Below are 25,237 nucleotides of genomic sequence, written 5' to 3' on the forward strand. Positions count from 1 at the left end.
GAATTTTGAAATAATGTGTACATTGTAGGACAAAACAAATAAGTAAATTCTAAAGCTATTAGGAAGCAATATTTTCAGTATAAGAGAAGAAAGATACAAATATAAAATTAAAAAGTAAAGAAAAATCCTGTAATGTTCATTTAGAGTTAGAAATATCATCATGAACTCAGTTTTTTAAAAGCTTTGTCTCTTCAAAGCATGTAGAAGCAACAACAACCTGTAGCAGAGGATGTCCTGTCCCGTATTCATTTATCCATCCTTAGCATTCATCTAAACCTGCAGTAAACAGTTCCAGTGCATGCTTCTCAATGCAAGTGTTGAATGGAAGTGCTGGGACTTAACAACCCGGAGATAGCCTTCAAGCAATTACAAATAGGAGTCAGTGGATAAATACCCCAGATTTCCTATCCCTTAGTGGGATAGTTTTGTGGCACTTGTAGGTAGCTCCTCAGAGGGTTCCCACAACAATAATTTGTTCATTATTACATACTTTATTGGCTTTTTTCCCCTCCCTGACTTATGTCCCCACTCTGCCAATTGTACTTCTCAGGACAATCTCCCAAATAAAATAAACAACCTACCCTCAAGTCATTGCCTCAGGTCTGCTTTCATGGCAGTCAAAGCAAAGATAAAGCCCAATAGCAATAAGTACATCTAGCATACATATTGTGATTCCTAATTATTATTTTTCACTAAAAAGTATCACAGCTCCTTAAAGAAATAGTTTTAGAGAGGCATGGGACAGGGAAAGTACAGGGTGACCCTGAGATGTCCTGTTGTGTCAGAAAACAAGGAAGCCCTCAAAAACTAATAGGGGCAGTGGACTTGGCCCAGTGGTTAGGGTGTCCGTCTACCACATGAGAGGTCCGCGGTTCAAACCCTGGGCCTCCTTGACCCGTGTGGAGCTGGCCCATGAGCAGTGCTGATGCATGCAAGGAGTGCCCTGCCACGCAGGGGTGTCCCCACGTGGGGGAGCTCCACGCTCAAGGAGTGTGCCCCAGAAGGAGAGCCGCCCAGCGCGAAAGAAAGTGCAGCCTGCCCAGGAATGGCACCGCCCACACGGAGAGCTGACAACAAGATGACGCAACAAAAAGAAACACATATTCCCTTGCCACTGACAACAACAGAAGCGGACAAAGAAGATGCAGCAAATAGACACAGAGAACAGACAACCGGGGTGGGGGGGGAGGGGAGAGAAATAAATAAATAAATAAATCTTTAAAAAAACTAATAGGAACATAAAAGCACAAAGACTAGGTGGGATTGAGAATGGAGGAGAGGGAAACGGACTTGGCCCAGTGGTTAGGGCATCCATCTACCACATGGGAGGTTCACGGTTCAAACCCCGGGCCTCCTTGACCCGTGTGGAGCTGGCCCATGCGCAGTGCCGATGCGCGCAAGGAGTGCCGCCCCACGCAGGGGTGTCCCCCGTGTAGGGGAGCCGCACGTGCAAGGAGTGCGCCCCGTAAGGAGAGCCGCCCAGCGCAAAAGAAAGTGCAGCCTGCCCAGGAATGGCACCGCCCACACTTCCCGTGCCGCTGACGACAACAGAAGCGGACAAAGAAACAAGACGCAGCAAATAGACACAGAGAACAGACAACCGGGGGAGGGGGGGAATTAAATAAATAAATAAATCTTTAAAAAAAAAAAGAATGGAGGAGAAAAGGCTCAAAGGGGCATTATTAGGACATAAGAGAAAATGGAATATAGAATGTAAGCATTATATTAATGCTAAATTTCTTGAACTTGATAACTGCACTGTAGTACTGCCCCATTTGAGGATTTAACTAAACTTGGAACTTATAAATCAGTATTGGAAATGCAGTTATCTAGGAAAGACTTGTGGAAATTCTTACTGTCTGATGCTTGGACCCCTGCTTCCTGCATGCTAAACCAACAAGCTTTTTCAGAGTGCTGTATGAACAAAACCACTGATAGCCTGGACTAAAAGGAATATGTAGGGAAAAGATGGAAGGGGAAAGAGCTTGTAGCAGTTTGCTATTGTTTATGAATTCCAACAATAGATATTGGATTATGTTTGTGAACTGATCTGTTACTCTGGACACATTAGATTATATTGGATTCAGAGGTTTCACTTTTACTTGATTAAATAATGACTAAGGCTTTGATCAGCCCTCATCAGTAGGACATTGCATCCCTGCCCTCTTGGTGGGTGGGGACCCACAGAGAAAACATACCACAGAGAAAGGATTGGAGTTTAATGCTGGAACCCCAGGACGTAAACACACAGGAGAAGAACACAGAGGAATAGAGATGGCTCCATAGACATGGCAGAGGTCCTGGGAAGAGAGAGAGCCTGATAGTCTACAGCTGACCTTGTGAAGAGAAAGAACAGCTGAGCCCAGAGAGAAATGAGTCTTGGAAGAGAGACAAGACTTGTCCCAGCCTGTGGCTTAGATTGGAAGAAGCTGGGACCATGGAGCCTTGGGAGGAAGAGGAAGGCTGAACCCTCACAGACATCACCTGCCATCTTGCACCAACATGTGGCAACAGACTTTGGTGAGGAAAGTAACTTATGCTTTATTAACTTGTGACTGTAAGCTTCTACCCCAAATAAATACCCTTTATAAAAACCAACAGATTTCTGGTATTTTATATCAGCACCCCTTTGGCTGACTAATACACAGCTTTAAGAGGAAAACCATGGATGCTGAGATCTGGAATTAAGACATCACCTTGCACCAAAAGAGGAACCCCACCCATGTGTACACATAGGGTGAGTTTGCCCCAGCAATTGAAAAGGGTGGATGTTCCTGCCTGGCATTCAGGGAGAGTTTTGCCATCCCAGAATACAGAGAGGGTAGAGCACATTCCCCAGGGATTAGGGAGGGTGAGGTCAACATCTTTTAGATCTGAGAGGGGTGGGCCTGTCCGCCATGGATTAGGGAAAGCCAGGTAGCCAGTACTTTGCTCTGAGAGGGTTGGGCCTGTATGCCAAAGGCTAGGGAGGATGTTATCTTCACTTCACTGTACTAGGGGGTTAAGACTTTATTCCAGAGGTCAGGGAAGGTGTGGTGACCACCCCAAGGTACTTGGAGGCTGAGGTCTGGAGTTTGGTTGTGACCTAGATGCTTGATGAGAGTGAAATCATGAAAATGGCCATTGGGCAAGCCTGTGGAAAGGATGGGTCCTCTTGAGGCCCCAGGGAGAAGAAATTATCATCTTAAGAATGACTCTCAGACTTTGTCATCTAATGAAGTATGCCCTGCATGTTTACAGAACTTCAGGAGACCCATGACTCATGCTTCCCTCCCAATTTCTCCTTATGGTAATGCAAATGTTTATCCTTTGTCTGTCCATTTGCATATTGAAAGCAGATAAATGGTTTTTCATCAGTTTAAGAGTTCTACAGCCAGATGGGACTTTGCCCCAAGACAAACTGTATTTCCCTAAACTGATTGTGATATGATTTTGTACTGAGCACTGTTACTGATTTAAGATTTGTTTATTTTTGAATATTGTAATGTCTTTTTAGAATTCAGAGGGTGGAGTGTAGCAGTTTGATGTTATTTATGAATTCAAAAAGTAGATATTAATTTATGTTTGTCAACTGGTCTCTTCCTCTGGGCATAATGGATTGTACTAACTTCAAAGGTTTCACTTTTACTTGATTAAATTGTGATTAAGGCTTTAATCGGGCCATGTCAGTAGAAGGTTGAGTCCCTTCCCCCTTGAAGACTCACAGAGAAAACTAAATGGCCAAGGAGAAAGTTTGAGTTTTGATGCTATAGCCCCAGGAACTAAATACACAGAGAACACAGGGGAATAGAAATGATTCCATAGACATGGCAGAGGCACCAGGAAGAGAAAGAGCCTAATAGTCTACAGCTGACCTTGTGGAGAGAGCAGAGCAGCTGAGCCTGGAGAGAATCGAGCCCCTGTGAGGTTAGCCTTATGCTAACCTACAGCTGAGAAAAGAAGGAGCTGGAACCACAGAGTCTTAAGAAGAAGAGGAAGGGGAAACGGACTTTGGCCCAGTGGTTAGGGCGTCCGTCTACCACATGGGAGGTCCGCGGTTCAAACCCCGGGCCTCCTCGACCCATGTGGAGCTGGCCATGCGCAGTGCTGATGCACGCAAGGAGTGCCGTGCCACGCAGGGGTGTCCCCCGCGTGGGGGAGCCCCCACGCGCAAGGAGTGCGCCCGTGAGGAAAGCCGCCCAGCGTGAAAAGAAAGTGCAGCCTGCCCAGGAATAGCGCCGCCCACACTTCCTGTGCCGCTGACGACAACAGAAGCGGACAAAGAAACAAAAAAGGCAGACAAAGAAACAAGACGCAACAAATAGACACCAAGAACAGACAACCAGGGGAGGGGGGGAAATTAAATAAATAAATAAATCTTTAAAAAAAAAAAAAAAAAAAAAGAAGAAGAGGAAGGCTGAACTCTTATAGACATCAGCAGTCATCTTCTTCTAACACGCAGCAACCAACTTTGATGACAGAAGTAACTTAGGCATTATGGCCTTGTGACTATAAGCTTCTACCCCCAAATAAATAACCTTTATAAAAACCAACTGGGGAAGCGGACATGGCTCACCTGATAGAGCATCTTTCTACCATATGGAGGGTCCAGGGTTCGAGCCCCAGAGCCTCCTGACCCGTGTGGTAAAGCTGGCCCACACACAAGTGCTGCTGCGCGCAATGACTGCCGTGCCATACAGGGGTGTCTCGCGTAGGGGTGCCCCGCAAGGAGAGCTGCCTGGTGTGAAAAAAGCACAGCCTGCCCAGGAGTGGCACCACACACGGAGAGTTGACGCAGCAAGATGATGCAACAAAGAAGAGATGCAGTTTCCCAGTGCCGCGAGATAAATGCAAGCAGACGCAGAAGCGCGCACAGCAAATGGACACAGAAAGCAGACAACAGGGGGAAGGGGAGAGAAATAAATAAAATAAATCTTTAAAACAACAACAACAACAACTGATTTCTGGCATTTTGCATCAGCACCTAAGTGAATATCCTTGTTCATAGGAAATGTATGTGGAAGTATTATGTGTTCAAGGACTATGGTGTGTGCAACCTGCTCTCAAATGTTCCAAAAAATAGCTAGCTAACTACCTAGATGGCAGATAGATAGATAGATAGATAGATAGATAGATAGATAGATAGATAGATAAATGGATAGATAGATAGAGGGTAGAAACAGAAAAGGTGGCAAAATGTTCAAATTTGTAGATCTGGATATCTAGGGAAGGTAGGGCTATGTTGGAATTTCTCTGGATGGGGTTTGTATTCTTTTTGCAACTGTCCTATAAGATTAAAATTATTTAAAAATAGAAAGCTGAAAAAAGCACAAGGAGCAACTTTGGAGTTCCCATTGATCAAATTTGGGGTGATTTAGGAATCAAAAATAATAATGAGTGTGATTATAAAATACTGAATGAATAAAAATTAACAAGTCCATTGTGATGCTCAAAAAGAGAGAGAAAGGAAAAGAACTATTTGGAAGTAATCATTTAGATATGCTTTTATTCTGAAAATTGATAATTAAAGGAAAATAATAAGCATTTACCCTGCCTTTTTAAGAGGAGCTATTGTTAATCCCCAGTGGATGAGGGGAAGCACTTCTTTACAGAAAAATGTTAGCTAATAAATGTAAAAAGGAATAATAGAATTAAGAAATCATCTCTACTCCTGCTACTCATAAAATAATTAAAGCAAGAAAAATCGCTGGATGCTAAAACCACTGGGTGAAAGGCTTTTGGGAAAACAGAATGTTCATACTGTGATAAAAGCATCACCCACAGGCTATTTTGATGTGAATTGCAAAGAGAAAATAAATTCTTATAATTTAAAGATTTGGGGGTCATTACCTTAAGTTACTGATCAAATTTAGCATCATTATTAGTAGAACAACCTAACATTAAGAGCCTCATGTTATTATACAAATATATTCCTGCCTAAATGTTTAATCTGAATTTAATCAAACTTTAAACCTTACTTTCAGTTCACAGGAAATGTAAGGAAGAGAAGAAAAAGGTAAATTATACCACTAAGAAACAATAGACAAGTCCAGAATGTAGGACACTCACAAGATAACTGGCAAGGTCTTAAAAGGATCAATGTCATGAGATTTCAAAAAAATGGTGGCAGAACTGTCTTAGGTTTAAACTCACTAAGGAGACATAATCAAATCCAATGCATAAACTTAATAGAATATTGGTTTTATAAAACAAGAACAGCATAAACATGGTTGTAAATGGCTGTCTGGTGTGGGTATCATTGTAATGCTGAACTTTTAGATTGAGTAGGGAAGTATTTCTTCCTCTTTGATTTTCTGGAAGAGTTTGTGTATTGTTTGTGAATTAATATTATATCTTCCTTAAATGTTTGGTAGGATTCGTCAGTGAAACTATCTGGGACTGAAGTTTCCTTTGTGGAAAGATTTTTAACTGAAAGTCGAATTTCTTTAAAAGATACATAACTATTCAGGTTATCTGTTTCTTTTTAAGAGAGCTTTGGTAGCATGTGCATTTCAAATGTATCCATTATCTAAGTTATCAAATTTATTGGGATAAAGTTATACATAATATTACCTTATGGTTTTTATGTATATAGGATTCTGTAGTGATGTCTCCTCTCATTCTTGATTTGGAAATTTCCATCTTCTCTATCTTTTTTCGTGATATTTCTGCCTAAAGTTTTATCATTTTTTATTGATATTCTAAAAGCATGAGCTTTAGGTTAATAAATTTTTCTATATATTTTTTGTTTTCTATTTTATTGATTTATGTTCTTATTTTATTATTTTCTTTCTTATACTTACTTTGGGTTTAATTTTCTATTCTTTTCCTACCTTCTTTTTTTTAAAAGATTTATTTATTTTACTTTATTTATCTCCCCCCTCCACCAAATGGTTCTCTCATCTCTCTGCTCATTGTTTGCTCAACTTCTGTAGGAGGTACCAGGAAGTGAACCGAGGACCTCCCACATGAGAGGTGGGTGCCCAATGGCCTGAGCCACATTCACTCCCTGCAGGCTGTGGTGTCTGCTGGCTTGTGGCATCAACTCATTTTGGTGGGAGGTGGTGTCTTGCTCATTGTGGCAGGAGGCAGCTTCTGCTTCTCTTCTTTTAGGAGACACTGGACCCAAACCCAGGACCTCCCATGTAGTAGGTGGGCACCCAACTAATTGAGCCACATCTGCTTCCCTTCCTACTTTCTCAAGGTAAGAACTTATGTCATTGATTGGAGACCTTTCCTCTTTTTTACCATTGCCATTTAGTGCTATAAATTTCAGACTTTCTCACAAATTTTCATATGTTGTATTTTCATTTTCATTGAGTTCAAATTATTTCTAATTTACCTTTTGAGTTTTTCTTTGAACCATGTAGTATTGATTAAAAATATTAAAGGACTGTGGCATATTGAGTTATGCACCTCAGAAAAATTATAGGTTCTTCTTAATCCATTTCTGTGAGTATGAACCCATTATAAGTAGAACCTTTTGAAGATATTAGTTATGATATGATTTGGAATGGTTCTTCATCCTATTAATAGAAGCTTTATTGAGAAGACCACATGGACAAAGACATAGGAAGGAGCCAGAAGCTAGAAGTCAACTGAACCTAGATGAAAAAGAAGACATTGCCGTGTGAGGGGAAAGCCAAAGTATGCCAGTCAGCTGGAATGCTATGATCCTGGAAGGAAGCAAGGTTTTTAGTCTCTGAAACCATGAACTAATAAATTCCTGTTGGTAATCCAACCCATTCTGTAGTATTTGTTATAGCAGGCAGGAAACTAAGAAAGGGATTTTCTGAATGTCTTACTGTTACTGATTTCTAATTTAATTTTGTAACCACAGAACATATTTTGCATGATTTGAATCTTTCTACATTTATTGAGATTTGTTTCAAAGCCCAGAATATAGTGTTTCTTTGTTCCATGAACAATTGATAAAAGTATCTACTCTGCTAATATTGGCTATAGTGTTCTATAAATGTCAGTTAAGTCAAGTTGGTTGAATAGTTGTTCAAGGCTTTTACAGGACATCAGGGCCATCAAGGGTAGATGCAATGAGAACTAACATGGGTTTCAGTCTATCCTTGTGGGCTCCATCCTGTGCTTGTGTTCTTGCTCTTTTTCTTTTCTCCAATCTTTTTTCTCTTTGTGTTTCATGCTGAATAGTTTCTATTATGTCTTCAAGTTCAGTGATCTTCTGCAGTATCTGATTGGCCACGAATCCCATTCAATGTATTTCTCATTTCAGACTTCCTTTTTTGTCTCTAGAAGTTTTATTTGGTACTGTATTATATATACCATGTTTCTCTTTAATTGCTCATGCTTTCTTCCACCTTCCTGAACATATGAAATATAATTACAAAGAATTGTTTTAATGTCCATGTCTATTAATTCTATTACTTTTGTCATTTCTGAGTCTGTTGTCTATTGATTGATTATTATTATTGATTCATTTTGGGTTATATATTTTAGCTTTTTACATACCTAATACTTTTTTATTGGAATTGTGAATCATTTGGTGCTGCATATTTTTGTATTCTTGTAAATATTCTTGAGCTTTGCCCTGGGAAACAGTTTCAAAGTTTGCTTTTAAACTTTGTTAGGTGAGACCAGCACGGCCTTTACCATCAGATTATTTTTGCTACACTACTGAAGAAATACCATTCTGAGTATCAACACTACTCTGGCTCCTGGGACTATGAAATATTCCCAGCCTCTGTGAATCTGGGATTTTTCCACTCTCTTTCCCAAGAATCAGGTAGTTTTCAGCACACATGGACTGATCAGTAACCAGTGGAAAATGTGAGGGGAAACTTCTGCATAACTCCAAAGCACCCTTTCTTTCCAACTCTCTCTGCTGTGCTGCTCTTTCATTATGGTCATTTGACTTAGAAATTCTAGCTACCTTGATTTACTCAAATTTTTCATTCTGTCTCCTCAACTCAGGGAGATTGCTATACTCTCAGTTTTCCTTCCCTGAATTGTGGCTAAGAAATTCTCTTCATGCAGAACTCTGGGGCAATTTAAACCTCACCTCATTTTTGCCCTGTCTCTTAGGGATTACTCCCTCGCACTGCCTGTTGTCCAGTGTCTGCAACGTATTGTTTCAAATATTTTGTCCAGTTTTTCAGATGTTTTTTGTGGGAAGGTAAATTTAAACCCTGTTATTTCATCATAATCTATGAGGACATACTTTATTCTTATATAAATATCCTCTTTTCCAGTATGTCTTATTCCATGGTTTAAGCTTCTATTGATAATTTTTTAAAGATTTATTTTTATTTATTTATTCCCCCACCCCTACCCCTCATTGTTTGTGCTCACTGTCTGCCCGTCTTCTCTTTAGGAGGCATGGGAACCAAACCTGAGAGCTCCCATGTGGGAGAGAGGCGCTCAATTGCTTGAGCCACCTCAGCTCCCTGGTTTGTTTTCTCTCATTGCCTTTCCTCTTTGTGTTTCTTTGTTGTGTCATCCTGTTGGGTCAGCTTGCCATGCCTGCTCATCACACCAGCTTGCCTTCTCCAGGAGGCCCTGAGAACTGAACCTGGGACCTCCCATGTGGTAGGCAGGAGCTCAATCACTTGAGCCACATTCACTTCCTGCTAATTCTTATTTATATCATTTATTGCTAGGATAGTAGCAAAATAGTGATTTTTCTATCATTTCTTCTACATTTATTAGTTGGCCTACTATCATGAAAAATAGCTTCCCCTTTTCCGTCCTTTATTTATATAATTATTTGTTAATGTATTGGAGACTCTAGGGTGGCTCCACGATACCTGCCTCCTTATGTGGTGACTTCCCCTTGAATGTGGGCAGGACCTGTGACTTGTTCTTAACCAGTAGAATACAGAAAAGGTAAAGGTACATATATGATTATCTGTACACAATTATATTACATAAGTAACTGTCTTGCTAGGAGACTCTGTTTCCCCTTTGCTGGCTTGGAAGAAGCAAGTGCTATGTCATAAGCTGCCAGGTGGAGTGGCTTCCAGATGACAGCCAGGAAGGAACTGAGACACTCTCTAGCAGCCTGCAAGGAACTAAATATTATTAACAACGCTTAGAAGGGAATCCTTATTCAGTCGAACCTCAGATGAGATGCTAGCACTTGAAGACACCCTGATTGCAGCTTTGTGAAACCCTGAATCAGAGGATCCAGCTAAACTATGCCCAGACCTCTGACTCACAGAGACTGTGGGATAATAAATGTATGTTGTTTTAAGCTACTAAGTTTGCAGCTATCATTAAGTAAAAGAAAATGGCCTCTGCACTGGGCATTTCTGAGCGGGATTCAAAGGAGACCTTTTCCAGAAGACAAAAACAATTGACTTGCAGGGGCTTTCTGAGAAAATGGAACAATGGAATGTACCCTACAAATCTGCAGATAAGCAACACCTCCTGATAAATCAATTTTGGTCCAGGAAAGATAGCTTATCAAATTGGACAACATACCATGCTAATCAAAGTATATCTGCTCCCCACCTTGAAAGACCTACCTATGTAATATTCTGATAGCCTTCAGTCAATCAGAATATTTCCTCACTTACTTTCTCATGTGTCCTATATGAGCTTCTCCTTTCTTTCCACTCCCTTGCTATAACTCCTTTCTATTTTCTGAATGGAATGCTGCCCAATTCATGAATCACTCAATAAACCTGTGAGATAATAAATTACATGAAAAGTTTTTATTTTATCACTAGAAATAGATAACTACAGGCAGAACTTGTTTTATTGTGCTTCACTTTATTATTATTCCCAGACAGTGTGTATTTTTCAAATTGAGGGTTTGTGGCAACTCTGCATCAAGCAAGTCTATTGACACCATTTTTCCAACAGCATGTGCTTACTTTGTATCTCTGTCACATTTCAGTAATTCCCTCAATATTTCAAACTTTGTCATTATTGTTATATCTGTTATTGTGACCTGTGATCAGTGATCTTTAAGATTGTAATTGTTATGAAGTACCACAAACTGCACCCATGTAAGATGGTAAAATTAATTGATAAATGTTGTGGTATGTTCTGACTGCTCCGCCAACCAGCTGTTCCCGATCTCTCTCCCTTTCCTTGGGCCTCCCCTATTCCCTGATATTCAACAATATTGAAATCATTCCAATTAATAACTCTACAATGGCCTCTAAGTTTTTAAGTGTAAGGAAGAGTCATACATCTCTCACTTTAAATAAAAGCTGGAAATTATTAGGAATAATTATTAGGAACAAAGGAAGGAATGTTGAAAACTAAGATAGGCCAAAAGCCAGACCTGTTATATCAGTTAGCCAAGTTGTGAATGCAAAGGAATAGTTCTTGAAGGAAATTAAAATTGTTACTCCAGTGAAGACATGAATGTTAAGAAAGGGAAACAGCCTTATTGCTGATATAGAGAAAGTTTCGTGGCCTGGATAGAAGATCAAACCAGTCACAACATTCCTTAAGTCAAAGCCTAATCCAGAGCAAGGCCATAATTCTCTTTTTAGTGAGAATGCTGCAGAAGAAAAGTTTGAAGCTAGTAGAAGTTGGCTCATGTGGTTTAAGGAAAGAAGCTGTCTCCATAACATAAAAGTGTAAGGTGAAACAGGAAGCACTGATGTAGCAGTTGTGACAAATTATCAAGAAGATCTAGCTAAGATAATTGATGAAGGTGGCTACACTAAACAACAAATTTTCAATGTGGACAAAACAGACTTCTATTACAAGAAGATGCCATTTGAGATTTTCATAGCCAGGAGAAGTCAATGCCTGGCTTCAAAGCTGCAAAGCACAGGCTAACTCTCTTGTTTGGGGCTAATGTAGCTGGTAACTTTAAGTTGAAGCCAATGCTCGTTTATTCTGAAAATCCTAGGGTCCTTAAGACTCATGCTAAATCTACTCGGCCTGTGCTCTATTAATGGAACAACAAAGCCTGAATAACAGCATATCTGTTTACAAAATGGTTTATTTAATATTTTAAGCCTGTTGTTAAGACCTACTGCTCAGGAAAAAAAAGAAGATTTCTTTTAAAATATCACTACTCGAGAGAAGCAGGTGTGGCTCTGATAGAAATTCTTCCTACTATATGGGAGGACCTGGGTTTGATCCCTGGGGCCTCCTGGTGAAAAAGAAGAGAAAGCAGGCCCATGCAGCAAGCCAGTGCCCGCATGGTGAGCATGAGTGCCCATGAGGTGATCCAGTGCCCGCACAAGTGCCCACGTGGTGAGCCAGTGCCTGCACAAGTGAATCACACAGCAAGATGATAACACAACAAATAGGAGACAAGGGAAGAGTCAAGGTGAAATGGCAGCAGGAACCAGGAACTGAGGTGGCGCAATTGACAGGGAACCTCTCTCCACATCAGGAGTCTCCAGAATGGAATCCTGGTGAATCCTAGAAGAGAGAAAATGAGAAGGCAACACAGACAAGAAAAACAGCAGGATGGGAGGAGGAGAAGGGGGAAAAATAAATAAATAAATCTTTTTTAAAAATTACTTCTCGACAATGCACTTGTCACGCAAGAGCTCTGATGGAGATGTACAAGATCCATGCCTGCTAACACAACTTCCATTTGGCAGCCCAAGGATCAAGAAGTTATTTTGACTTTCAAGTCTTATTACTTAAGAAATACATCATTAAGACATTATAAATACATTATTACATACATCTTATTACTTAAGGCTATAACTGCCATAGATAATGAATCATCTGATGGATCTGGGCAAAATAAACTGAAAGCCTTCTGGAAAGGATTTACCCTTCCAGATGTCATTAAGAACATTTGTAATTCATCAGAGAAGGTCCAAATATCAACATTCACAGTAATTTGGAAGATGTTGATTCCAACCCCATGGATGACTTTAAAGGTTTCAGACTTCAGATTTGTGGTAGAAATAGTAAGTGAACTGTAATTAGAAATGGAACCTGAAGATGGGACTGAATTGCTCAATCTTATGATAAAACTTGAATGGATGAGGGGTTGCTTCTTATGAATGAGCAAAGAAAATATAGTTCCTTGAGATGGAATCTACTAATGAAGATGCTGTGAACATTGTTGAAATGACAACAAAGGATTTAGAAAATTACATAAGCTTTGTAAAGAAGTGGCAGGGTTTGTGAGGATTAACTCCAATTTGAAAGAAGTTGTACTGTGTGTAAAACACTATCAAACAGCATCACAAGCTACAGAGAAATCTTTCAGAGAAGGAAGAGTCAACTGATGCGGCAAACTTCATTCTTATTTTAAGAAATTGCTATAGCCACCACCCTGATCACTCAGCACCCCTTGACAATGAGTAAGCAAATAAGATTTGCTAAAGGCTCTGATGATGGTTAGCACTTTTTAACAATAAAGTATTTTTAAATGAAGGCATGTACCTTGTTTTTTTTAGACATAATGCTATTGCATACTTACTAGACTATAGTATGGTGTAAACATAACTTTTATATGCATTGAGAAAGCAAAAAAAACACGATGTGACTCTCTTTATCGTAATATTTGCTTTGTTGAGGTTGTCTGGAACCAAACCTGCAATATCTCTGGTTATATCTGTAGTATAGTTACTTGGCTATTCACATCTGTTAATGTCAGGACTGAAAGAACTCGGTCTTGTCTTTTTTTAAAGATTTATTTATTTACTTTATTTTTCTTTATTTATCCCTACCTCCCCCAAATGGTTCTCTCATCTGTCTGCTCAAGTTTGCTTGCCTTTTCCAGGAGGCACCAGGAACCAAACCTGGGACCTCCCACATGAGAGGTGAGTGCCCAACTGCCTGAGCCACATCCAATGCCTGTTGGATGCAGTGTCTGCTGGCTTGTGTCATCTGCTCATTGCTGCTGGGGTGGCGTCTGTTTGTCTTCTTTTAGAAGGCACTAGGACCCAAACTGAGAACCTCCCATGTGTTAGGCGGATGCTCAACTGATTAAACCACATCCACTTCCCTCAGCCCTTTTTTGAGTTATCCTTTTAAATTGTAATACCCATTAAAATAAAGTAAGGAAGTAAAATTAGAACTAGATTCTCAAATTACTGTTTCACAAAATATTAAAGCAAAATTTAAAAAAAATTCTTTAGTAGACAAGTTGAGGGTTTATAGAACAATCATGAATAAAAGAAATAATTCTCATTTACCAAACCACCACCAACACCTGGCATTGGTGTGGGACATTTGTTACAATTGGTGATAAGACAATTTTATAATTTTATTATTAATTATTTTAAAGTCTATTGTTTAACTTAAGATCCACTGTTTTGTAGTGTAATTCCATGGATTAAAAAAAAATTTATTCTATTATCATATGAACAATTAGTCTTTCCCCTTTTAATTATATTCAAGTATATATTTCAGTGCTGTTGATTATGTTCACAATATTGTGCTGCCATCACAACATCCATTACTGTATTAGTCAGCCAAAGGGGTGATGATGCAAAGTACCAGAACTCGGTTGGCTTTTATAAAGGGTATTTATTTGGGGTGGAAGCTTACAGTCACAAAGCCCTAAAGATCCCTAATGACCCAAAGTCATTTGCCACATGTTGAAGCAAGATGGCAGGCAATGTCTGTGAGGGTTCAGCCTTCCTTCTCCCTCTAAAGGCTCGTGGTCCCAGTTTCTTCTGGTCTCAGCTGTAGTCTGGCATAAGGTGCATCTCTCTTCCGTGGGCTCATTTCTTTCTGGGTTCGGCTGCTCTGTTCTGTTCTCAAGGTCAGGTGTAGACTATCAGGCTAGTCTCTCTTCCTGGGGCTACAGGATCCTGTCTAATGAGCTGTCTCTCTTCCTCTGCATTCTTCTTCTCTGTGTGTCTACTGTGTGAGAGTCAGCTTTTATCAGCCCACCGAGGTGGTGGTGGGGTCTGAGCCCTGTGTACCCTAATGTCATGGTCAAATCAAAGCCATAACCTTGATTTAATAAAGTAAAAGTGAAACCTCTGAATTTAATTCAATCAAAGAGGTATCATGCTGGGAGGAACAAACATAATCAATATATCTTTTTTGAATTCATAAATAATATCAAACTGCTACAATTACCAAAACATTTCCATCATTCCAAATAGGAACCCTATATATTTGAAGCCTTAACTTCCCTTTCCCTATCCCCGTCCAGTTCCCTAGTAACCTACATTCTAGATAGATTCTGACTATATGAGTTTGCTTATTCTATTGTTTCAAACCAGTGAAATTATACAATATTTGACCTTCTGTGTCTGGCTTATTTCACTCAACATGATATCTTCAAGGTTCATCCATGTTGTTGTATATATGAGGACTTCATTCCTTTTCACAGCAGAATAATATTTTGTTGTGTGTATATACCACATTTTATTTATGCATTCATTGGTAGATGGACACTTGGGTTGCTTCCATCTTTTGGCAATTGTGAATAATACTACCATGAACATTGGTGTGCAAATATCTGTTGAACTCCCCACTTTCAATTCTTTTGAATATATACCTAATATTGGGATTACTGGGTCATATGGTAGTTCTATACTTAGCTTTCTGAGGAACCACCAAACTGTCTTCCACAGCAAATGTACCTTCTACATTGCCATCAGCAATAAATGAGTGTTCCTATTTCTCCACATTCTCTTCAAGACTAATTTTCTGTTACTTTATTTTATTTTATTTATTTTTAAGATTTTATTTATTTCTACTGCCACTGAAATAGGAAATTGTCTTTCTTTTCCTCCCCCCTATTCCGCCCCCCACTACTGTTTGCTGTCTGTGTCCATTCGCTGTGTGATATTCTGTGTCTGTTTCTTTTTGTCTTCTCTTCTTGTTTTCTCCTCTAGGCTTCACTGGGATTCAATCCCGGGGACCTCTGATGTGGAAGAGAGGTTCCCTGTTGCTTGTGCCACCTCAGTTCCTGTTTTTTTTTCGCATATTGCCTTGACTCTCCCCTGCATCTCTCTTTTGTTGCATCATTATCTTGCTGCATTGCTCATTGCATGGACCTGGCTCACTGCACAGACTCCAGCAATTGTCTTTCAAAAGTACTCTGTGAGGGAAGTGGCTGTGGCTCAATCAGTTGGGCTCCTGTCTACCATATGGGAGGTCCTGGGTTCATACTGGGGCCTCCTTGTAAAGGTAGGCTCGCCCGCATGCCGCGGAGTGCCGCCGACCCGCAAGCACCGTAGAAAGCTGACTCAGCAAGGTGATGCAACAAAAAGGGAGACAAGTGAAAACACAGAAGAGTATGCAGTGAATGGACACAGAGTACAGACAACAAGCAAGCCACAAGGGGCAGGGGAAATAAATAAAAATCAATACAGACACATAGAAGAATGCACAGTGAATGGACACAGAGAGCAGATGGTAAGCAAGCTGCAAGGGGGGGAATTAAAAAAAAGTGCTTTGTGAGGGGAGCAGATGTGGCTCAAGACGTTGAGCACCTGCTTCCTACATGGGAGGTCCCCGGTTTAGTTCCTGGTGCCTCCTAAAAACACAAAAACAAACAACAAACAAACAAATGAAAAGACCAGTTGAGGAGAGCTGATGTGGCTCAGTGGTTGAGTGCCAGCTTCCCACACTTGAAGTCCCAGGCTCAATCCCTGGCACCAATACCTGAAGAAAAAAAAGAAAAAGAAAAAGAAGTGCTTCATGAAGAAAGACCCAGTTGGAAAAACATCCACTTGAGGTGTGATTCTCAGGTTCAGGGTTTCTCGGAAACCTGAAGGAAATATAATCCAGATCAATGTGTCCAGTCAGTATTCACTTCTGTACTCTTATCCAAAATAAAGCCATGAATATTAGATAAAGGTCAAAACCAACATAGGTTTAAGATGTCAGGTGATCTTCAACCAAGTTTCAAGAAGTTATAAATTATTAGGGATGTAAGGAGAATGGTGGACTGTGAACTTTGAGTCCATTTCTGACCTGATGTACAAGTAAACTACTTTACTTACTCTTTGATTCTCTGTTGATTTGCTTGCCAAATTAGTATTTCAAGACTGCAGAATAATTAGCATTTCTAGGCTGGATACCAAAACAGAAACAGTAAGTACGCCATATAATTTGCTGCTTCTCCTTTCCTTCTTTAACCCTCTTCCTGAAGGAACCACTGAGTTTTAGGATTATATATTTCTTTTCTAATATAAAAAATTCTGTTTACTTCTGCCTCTGGCAATTCTACAGCAAATTTTCTGTTCAAACTTAAAAGTAGGTTCTTGTATCAAACCATCATTCTTACCTACCCCTCAATTCTAGTCCAAACTATTATTATTCAGGAGAAAATAAATACACAAATAATAATGAGGTTCTTATTAATAAATTCATATTTCTTTGTGAAACAAATTGCTTAATTGGAAAGTCTCTGTTTTCTAGTATTATCAAAAACTTCCAAGGAAAATACCTTTATTAGCTAAATTGTGTCTTAACAATTTAGAATCTTCTTGAAATGATGTATATTCTAACCCAGTAGCAATTAATCCCTCATGCCCAGATCCAGGTCTCTGAATGCCATTTCCCATATAATGAAACCATTGCTTCTTTGAGAAATGGCTGATTCTGGGCTTGGGACAGGAAATGTCAATATGAGCCTAAAAATCTTGTTTATTTGAAAGCAAGATACTATCAAAGACTAATGGTGTGTGTCAAAATGATATAGGAGCCAACTAGAAAGTGATTCCCATTAACCAGTGTATTAGTCAACAAAAGCAGCGCTAATGCAAAATACCAGAAATTGGTTGGTTTTTAGAAAAGGTATTTATTTGGGGTAGGAGCTTACAGACACCAGGCCATAAAGCATAAGTTACTTCCCTCACCAAAGTCTGTCTTCACATGTTGGAGCAAGATGGCTGCCGATGTCTGCGAGGGTTCAGGTTTCCTGGGTTCCTCCCTTCCAGTGTCTTGCTTCTCTCTGGGTTCAGGGTTCCTCTCTTCCTGGGGTTCCAGCTTTGGGCTTCAGCATCAAATTCCAACATCAAAACTCCCACATCAAAAACCCTCAACTCTGTCCTTTGCCATACTTTTTATCTGTTAGACTCCACCCACCAAAGGGTGGGGCTCAATGCCCTACTGGCACAAGAGACTTACATAATTATTTAATCAAGTAAACCTCTGAATCCAATATAATCTAATATGCCCAGAGGAAAAGATCAGTTTATAAGCATAACTCAGTATTTCTTTTAGGAACTCATCAATAATATCAAACTACTACAGCCAAAGATGAGATCATTTGAGTATCAAAAAGAACAATGACTTCAATGAGTTGAAGCAAGTAAAATACAAAAAATCCATGCTTTCATAATGATACTAAAATGTACTTTTGGAAAGCAAATGTGGCTTAAGTGATTGAGCTCCCACCTACCACACAGTATGTTCATGGTTTGGTTCCTGGTGCCTCCAAAAGAAGACAGTGAGCTTGTGTAACAGGCAGGTGTAGCAAGCTGATGCAATAAGCTGCAACAAGAGACTCAAGGAGAAAAACATAATTTGAGACACAACAAAGCAGGAATTGGAGGTGGTTCAAGCAATTAGGTGCCTCCCTCCCACGTCAGAGGTCCCAGGTTTAGTTCCTGGTGCCTCCTAAAGGAATAAGGAAAATGAACAGACACAGCAAGTGCAAACAACAAGGGGACAGGGAGAAATAAGCAAATAAAATAAATCTTAAAAATGAGTGTACTTTTTTGGTCACCTTTAAAGGTTCCTATGGCACTGATACATTACTATGAAAGCTGATAAATAATTGAAAGCCTCAAGCTTCTATCTTGTCTTCACTATACAGTCTAGATTTCAGGGTAAACAAAGACATGATGAGACAAGGACTTTACAGAAGAATCATTGCTGGGTTCCTGGGCCAGTGGCATCAGAGTAGGTAGGCAAGGCTCAGCTCTCTTACAAAAACAGTGGGGGAAGTGTGAAAAGCTGTCTGAAGTAACTGTTCTGGGGATCTGCAGACCAGGAGAGTGCTGACATTGTCCAGGAGGTTGAAGGACAGAGAATCAAAGGAGTCAAAATGAAAACTGTAAGTTACTAGCCCTCACAGTCAGGAACAGCACTTATGCCCCACATTCAAGATGAACATTCTGGGTAAAATCCATGGATCACTGAAGCCAACTGTCTTCCTCTCTGGGAAGAGGGAGGGTGCATGAAGGATGAAGAGTTTGGCCAGCAGAGCCCACTTTGAATTTCAGCTCTGGCCAGACCAGAATCATGGGCAGGTGAAGGTTGAAAAAACACACCTCCTTGGAAAGTTTTGATGATAGCACCATCTACTGACTGATCAGGACACTGCAGGAAGGAGAATTACTTTTTGAAGTCTCTCGTGTCCCAGACCCCTTGTATCTGATTTGTACCCCATTAATGGGTCCCTGACTCTATTTTGATAATTTAAGCTTGGCAATTTTAAAGACTTAGAATAAGTTGAACCAAAAATCAGAGAACAGCCATGAAACCACTAGGCAAGAAAGAGACATTGTCAGAGTGAATTCATCTAGATGACTATATATTGGCAAAAAATTATAAGCCATACTAAGAAACAGGAAGAGATGGCCCAGCCAAAGGAACAAACCAAAAATCCTGATGAGACACAGGATTTAAGACAACTAATAAATGATAATCCCAGAAATCTCCTCAGTCATGCCAAGGAGTGAAGGAAATATGGCTAAAGAGATGAACATTAAGAAGACACTGGGTGATCATAAAGAACAATTTGAAAGGCTGCAAAGGAAATAACAGAGCTTATGGGAATGACAGACACAATGGATGAGATTAAAAATACTTTAGAGGCATGTAACTGCTGATTTGAAATGGCAGAAGAATGAATAAGTGAAGTCAAGGACAGAACATCTCAACTTGAAAAGTCAGATAAACAGACAGAAAAAAAAACTGAGCAGGGTTTTGGGGAATTGAATGACAACATGAAATATACAAACATACATGTTATAGGTGCTCCAGAAGGAGAAGAGAACAGAAAAGGAGCAGAAAGAATATTTACAACAAACAACAAGCAAAACATGTGAAAGAACCGACTCAGAGGAGCTGATACAGCTTAGGGATTGGCTTCCTACATATGGCCCCAGTACTTAAAAAAAAGAAAAAAAAAAATCCAACAAGAATCATTGCTAATAAATGCATGCTGAAGGAATGAAAGAATTGAAGGATCAGCATTTTGCAACTTCTAATGAAATAATGTATTTGGCAATTACTTTAGATAAATTTACATATGTAAAATGATTTGATTACTACAACAACCCTAAGAAGTAGGTACTTTAGTCCTATTTGCTAAGATGTGCAAAAAGTGTTTTAACAGCTTATCATACAGGTCAGTAAAACATAATGTTTGGGGGTTTTCTGTTCTACAGGGCAGAAATCAATTTTACCTCTAAAGGACAAAATTTCTTTGCATTTCTGTGGATAAGAATTCTTTCATTTTATTTTTATTTTTTTTAAGAATTATTTTAAATATTAGTTTTCTTGTAATACAGCCTACTCAATAGGACATCAAAGGTCCGTACAGAAGCAAATAATCCTTAGAGAGTCTGCTAGACATTGCCTGCATTACACTGAAATGGCAGCCTGTAATCTCTTTTGCCCATTTCATTTTTCCTGACAATGGGTCCTACTAGCGTTTTTTTGTAATGAAATAGAAAAATAGAAATTTTGTGCATTGCTGGTAGTGAGTATAAACATTATTTTGTGAAATTTTTGTTTCAGATATATTCATCTCTACACACGTATGTAGTAGTATTTGGACTCGATCATTATGGCCTTAGATTAAAAGTATGAAAGCTACTTATGTAGTCGCACATTGTGAGTGCAACAGTGAAATATAACTGGACATTTCCAATTCTCCCTCGCCCTCAAAATAGGTTGGGCTCAGTCATGCAGACTCAGAAAATTACCTAAGTGAATGGTAAAAAATGCAGGAAAGCGCCGTGCGAGGTTGTCATTTTTTGCCAACCTCTGTCATTTCCTTAACACTTAAGTCAGCTGGTTGCCTAGAAAGAGGCCTACGCTCCTCGAGGAACGAGGAACGAGGAGTGTAAGCAGTGGAAAGGGATAGCCAGTCAGCCCCAGCAAGTGGCAGACGATGGGTTCGCAGGAAGGCTGCTCGCCTGTGCGGAGTGGAGAACCATCCCTCCACGAAAGCAATGCAGTAATTAAGAAACGCCTGCAGGCCCCGCTACGCGCAAGCAGAAGAGCCCTGCGCATGCGCACACGAAGATCCGGCCCCCGCTGAGCGCGAGCGCTTGCGTGGAGCAATAGGCCTTCTTCCCGAGGATTGGCTTCGCTTCCTTCCTTCGGAGGTCTTCACCGACCCTTTCTTCCCGTCCGCTCGTCGCCTGCGCTGAGCGCGACTGCGCGCGCAGGACCTGAACGGGCACCGACGGGAAAGGAAAGCGGCCGGTAAGAAGTACCTTCGTCCCTTGGATATCTGTGAACGGTTTGGGAATTTCCTCGTTGACTCTCTAAGGGTCTCGGGAACCCTGAGGAGGAGTGAGAAGAGCCCTTTGAACAGGTTCTTTCCGCGCCTTTCCTCCTGCCGCCTCAGGCTCTTCTCTGATAGTCGGAGCGTTTTCACCGTCAGCAGAGCTTCGTCTGGTCGGGACCGCTCCTGCCTGTCCTTTCCCTGCCCCCACTGCCTGTCCGGGGGCCGCGCTCCCTCTCAGCTCTCTGAGATGCCTTCATAAAGATTGAGGTACCGCCGGGAAGTTTATCTACCGTTCGCTCGCAGCAATTTAGGGCTCACTTTCCAGGTGCAGGCCCCAGCTCAAGCATAAAGAGCCCTGTGGTTTTTGTTTGTTTTGTTTTGTTGCTCATCCCGAGATTCTTTCTGACACCCTTTGCTGAAGCAGCTTCCGTATGCTCTCGGCAGTGGATTCAAGGCCATTAAACATAGGTACTCTTTCCTTCCGCAGGGGTCTCCACCATTTCCTAATAATCCGCCTTTGAAATGTAGATCTCTTGAGGCAGGTTCCTTACATCCCTCTGTGATGTCCCCGAATTGTTTTCTTTCCCTTCGGAAATATGGTTACACCTCTTGCCGTCTGATGGAATGACGTATTCCAATGGCAGTGGGATAGTATTAGCAGCTACTGAAAAGCGTGGCAGCATGCTAGGATTTCTGCTCTCTGGCACCAAGGTGGATTTTCAGTGAACTCTGGCCCAAATTTTGCTGACAGGGAGAAATCTAAAACAGAGAAAAAAGCCCTGACAGCCATGTGATTTTTAATAATATCTGCAGGTCAGATTTCCTTGTAGAGACAAAATTTCCTTGGGGAAATTTTGAGATTTTTCATTTCTCATTTAGGATAACAAAATCTTTTCTTTCTGCCTCTTAATTATTGTGAGAATTACAGTTGACATAATATGTGGAAAAGCTAACAGTACTTTAAAACAGCTAAGCTATTACTCTTATTTCTTTTTCATTGCACAAACATTTGAAGTATCTGTGAGATACTGGTGCTTCAGTTTCAGAGATAGTCCCTGCCCTTAAGGGAATGTCTTTCAAGGGGTTTATAAAGTGTGTTTACAAAAGCGATGGGACGGTAGGGTGTCTGACAAGGTCCAGTGTGATATGGTAAGGAAAAGGTAAGCATCAAACCCAGATGAAAGGGGTTGCAGGGAAGTGTTCCTGGAGGACGTTATACTTGAACAGAATTTTGAATTATAACGAACATCCAGATGGACAAAGGTGGGAAGGTGGCATGAAAGGCACTTTTAAAGAACTGCAAGTTGTTAGGGTTTTGGTGGTGTTAAGTTCAAACAGGAGTATAGAAGATGGAACTGGATAGGTAGATAGGCATGAGACTTGAAGGGCTTTGTGTGCCAAGGGAAGGCAGTGAAGAAGGCAGTGAAGAGTTTTAAGCGGACAAGTAGACTGATCATAGTTGCTTTTTAAAAGTTCATTTTGGCTGCAGTGTGTGCTTCCATACTACAGTGTACAAAACCTTCTGCCACCACTGCGCATGGGCCAGCTCCACAGTGCTGGCAGAAGGTTTTGTACACTGGATGCAACAAGATGACGCAACAAAAAGAAACAGAATCCTGGTGCCACTGATAAGGGTAGAAGCGGTCACAGAAAAATGCACAGCGAATGGACACAGAGAGCAGACAACTGGGGGGGGCGGTGGGGAACAGGAGAGAAATAAATAAAAATCTTAAAAAAAAAAAACCTTCTGCGAGGGAAGCGGAATTGGCCCAATTGATAGGGTGTCCGCCTATCACATGGGAGGTCTGCGGTTCAAACCCCAGGCTTCCTTGACCTGTGTGGAGCTGGCCCATGCGCAGTGCTGATGCGCGCAAGGAGTGCTGTGCCACGCAGGGGTGTCCCCCGCATAGGGGAGCACCACGTGCAAGGAGTGAGCCCCACAAGGAGAGCTGCCCAGCACGAAAGTGCAGCCTGCCCAAGAATGGTGCCACACACACAGAGAGCTGACAAAACAAGATGATGCAACAAAAAGAAACACAGATTCCCAGTGCCGCTGATAAGGATAGAGGTGATCACAGAAGAACACTCAGCAAATGGGCACAGAGCAGACAACTGGGGAAGGGAGAAGGAAGGGGAGAGATAAAACAAAACAAAACAAAAAACCTGCCTTTCCTCATTTTCTTTACTCCATTCAGAATGGTTATGCTTGTCTCATACCTTAATAGTATTTATCTTTCGGGAGCCAGTTTAGGTGCCATTTTTTATGTGGAACATCCCCCAATTATTTTAGTCCTCAGTACTTAATCCCTTTTCTGAAGCCATACTAGAAATAGTATCACACAGTTTAGTCCTTATTTGTTTCATGTGTGTTTTATGTCCCTAAATAGATTGTCAGCTCCTTGAGGATAGGAAATATTTCTTATGTATATGAATGGAGACATGTTAAAAACATGTTGCTTAATGTCCTTGTATTTTATTTTTCAGGGAACAGATTATGGGCATCTGCCCTTTTAATTAATCTGTCATCGTCATGGCTAATGAGGGCTGTCCCAAGGCGGGTGATAGTCCTTTTCCATCAGATAAACATGCTCAACACATCTTGGCCCAGATCAATAAAATGAGGAATGGACAGCATTTCTGTGATGTGCAGCTGCAAGTTGGGAAAGAAACTTTTAAAGTTCATCGGCTGGTTTTAGCTGCTAGTAGTCCCTATTTTGCAGCTTTGTTCACTGGAGGAATGAAAGAGTCCTCAAAAGATGTTGTACAGATTTTAGGAATTGAAGCTCGAATCTTTCGGATACTTCTAGATTTCATTTACACGGGTATGTTAAGTGAGCCTGTCGCCTTGAGTGAAGAATGATGTGATCACTCATGCACTGCTGTGGGAATATAAATTGATCTAATTTACATGGAAAATAATTTAGCAATATGTTATTATGAACCTTTGAAAAGTTCATATTTTTGACCCAGATTAATTTTCTGGGAATCCTAAGAAATTAATTAGAGATGTGGGCAAATATTTATGCATCAGGATGTTCATTGTAACATTATAATAGCCTATAATTGAATAAGTCTAATTATCTCAAAGTAAGTTATATGATTAAATAAATATGGTACATGTATATATAATGTAATCTTATTTAGATCTCACAAATGATTCAAGAAAATATATGTGGAAGAATGTTTATATTAAATTTAAAAAATCAAAATATAAATATGACCCCAATTTTGTAAAAATATAATTTGTATGTATTTGTGCATGGGAGAGACTGGAATATTGACAATGTTTATTTTAAGTAATGGAATTATGGAAGATTTTTGTTTTTCCCCCCTTTTTTTTCCTCAAAATTTTAATAAACTACATGTATTATTTGATCAAAACTTTTATTTTTAAATTTTTGAGGAGTTTTAATGGCATTTGAAAATGCATAAAAATATACATATAAAATATACATCTTTTATAATATGCAATAAAATATGCATAGAAAAAAGTTGAAAGAAATATACTAACGTATTATACCATGTATCTCCATGTATGGGAAATGTGTGATTTTCATTTTTATATTTTTCTGCCTTAATTTTTTTTCCTTCACTGAATACATATTACTCTTATAATCAGAAAAAAAAAAAGTTTGAGAACAAAGATTGTTTGTTTGGCCTATTTTGTGAATATACCATGCTTTCCTTAAGGGATTGCTTGGTGGGAGATAATTATGTGGCCTAATAAAGTATTGTTTTTTTAATGAATGGTATTTAAACATGGAAAATGACAAAAGGTTTATTTTCTCTGTTTCATATTCCTTTTTGGAAAATTTCAGAAAACAATGATAACTCTTAATTTGAGGATTATAAAAATGATCTTTTTATCTACTGAAAGCAGTGCAGCTCTGTCTCTTGCCTTATGTACAAACTAAC

General features: G+C 40.0%; 1 protein-coding gene and 1 pseudogene across 7 annotated transcripts in view; one reads left to right on the top strand and one right to left on the bottom strand.

Moving 5' to 3' along the window:
* Positions 1-22,005, bottom strand: part of LOC101410938 (small ribosomal subunit protein mS25 pseudogene) — a 64,688-nt pseudogene extending 42,683 nt beyond the window's left edge.
* IPP (intracisternal A particle-promoted polypeptide) overlaps positions 21,082-25,237 on the top strand; it is a 37,506-nt gene continuing 33,350 nt past the window's right edge. The window contains exons 1-2 of one of the 7 annotated variants that reach the window (XM_004448071.4): positions 21,082-21,297; positions 23,807-24,144. In XM_004448071.4, the coding sequence (XP_004448128.1) occupies positions 23,853-24,144 (292 nt within the window). In that variant the 5' untranslated portion in view covers positions 21,082-21,297; positions 23,807-23,852. Of the gene's footprint in view, positions 21,590-23,806; positions 24,145-25,237 lie in introns of all 7 variants that reach the window. The other 6 variants (XM_058303659.1, XM_004448069.4, XM_071217471.1 and 3 more) reach the window with 6 other exon arrangements.

The sequence above is a fragment of the Dasypus novemcinctus genome, chromosome 9 (assembly GCF_030445035.2).
Source record: "Dasypus novemcinctus isolate mDasNov1 chromosome 9, mDasNov1.1.hap2, whole genome shotgun sequence".
Taxonomy (NCBI): Eukaryota; Metazoa; Chordata; class Mammalia; order Cingulata; family Dasypodidae; genus Dasypus; species Dasypus novemcinctus.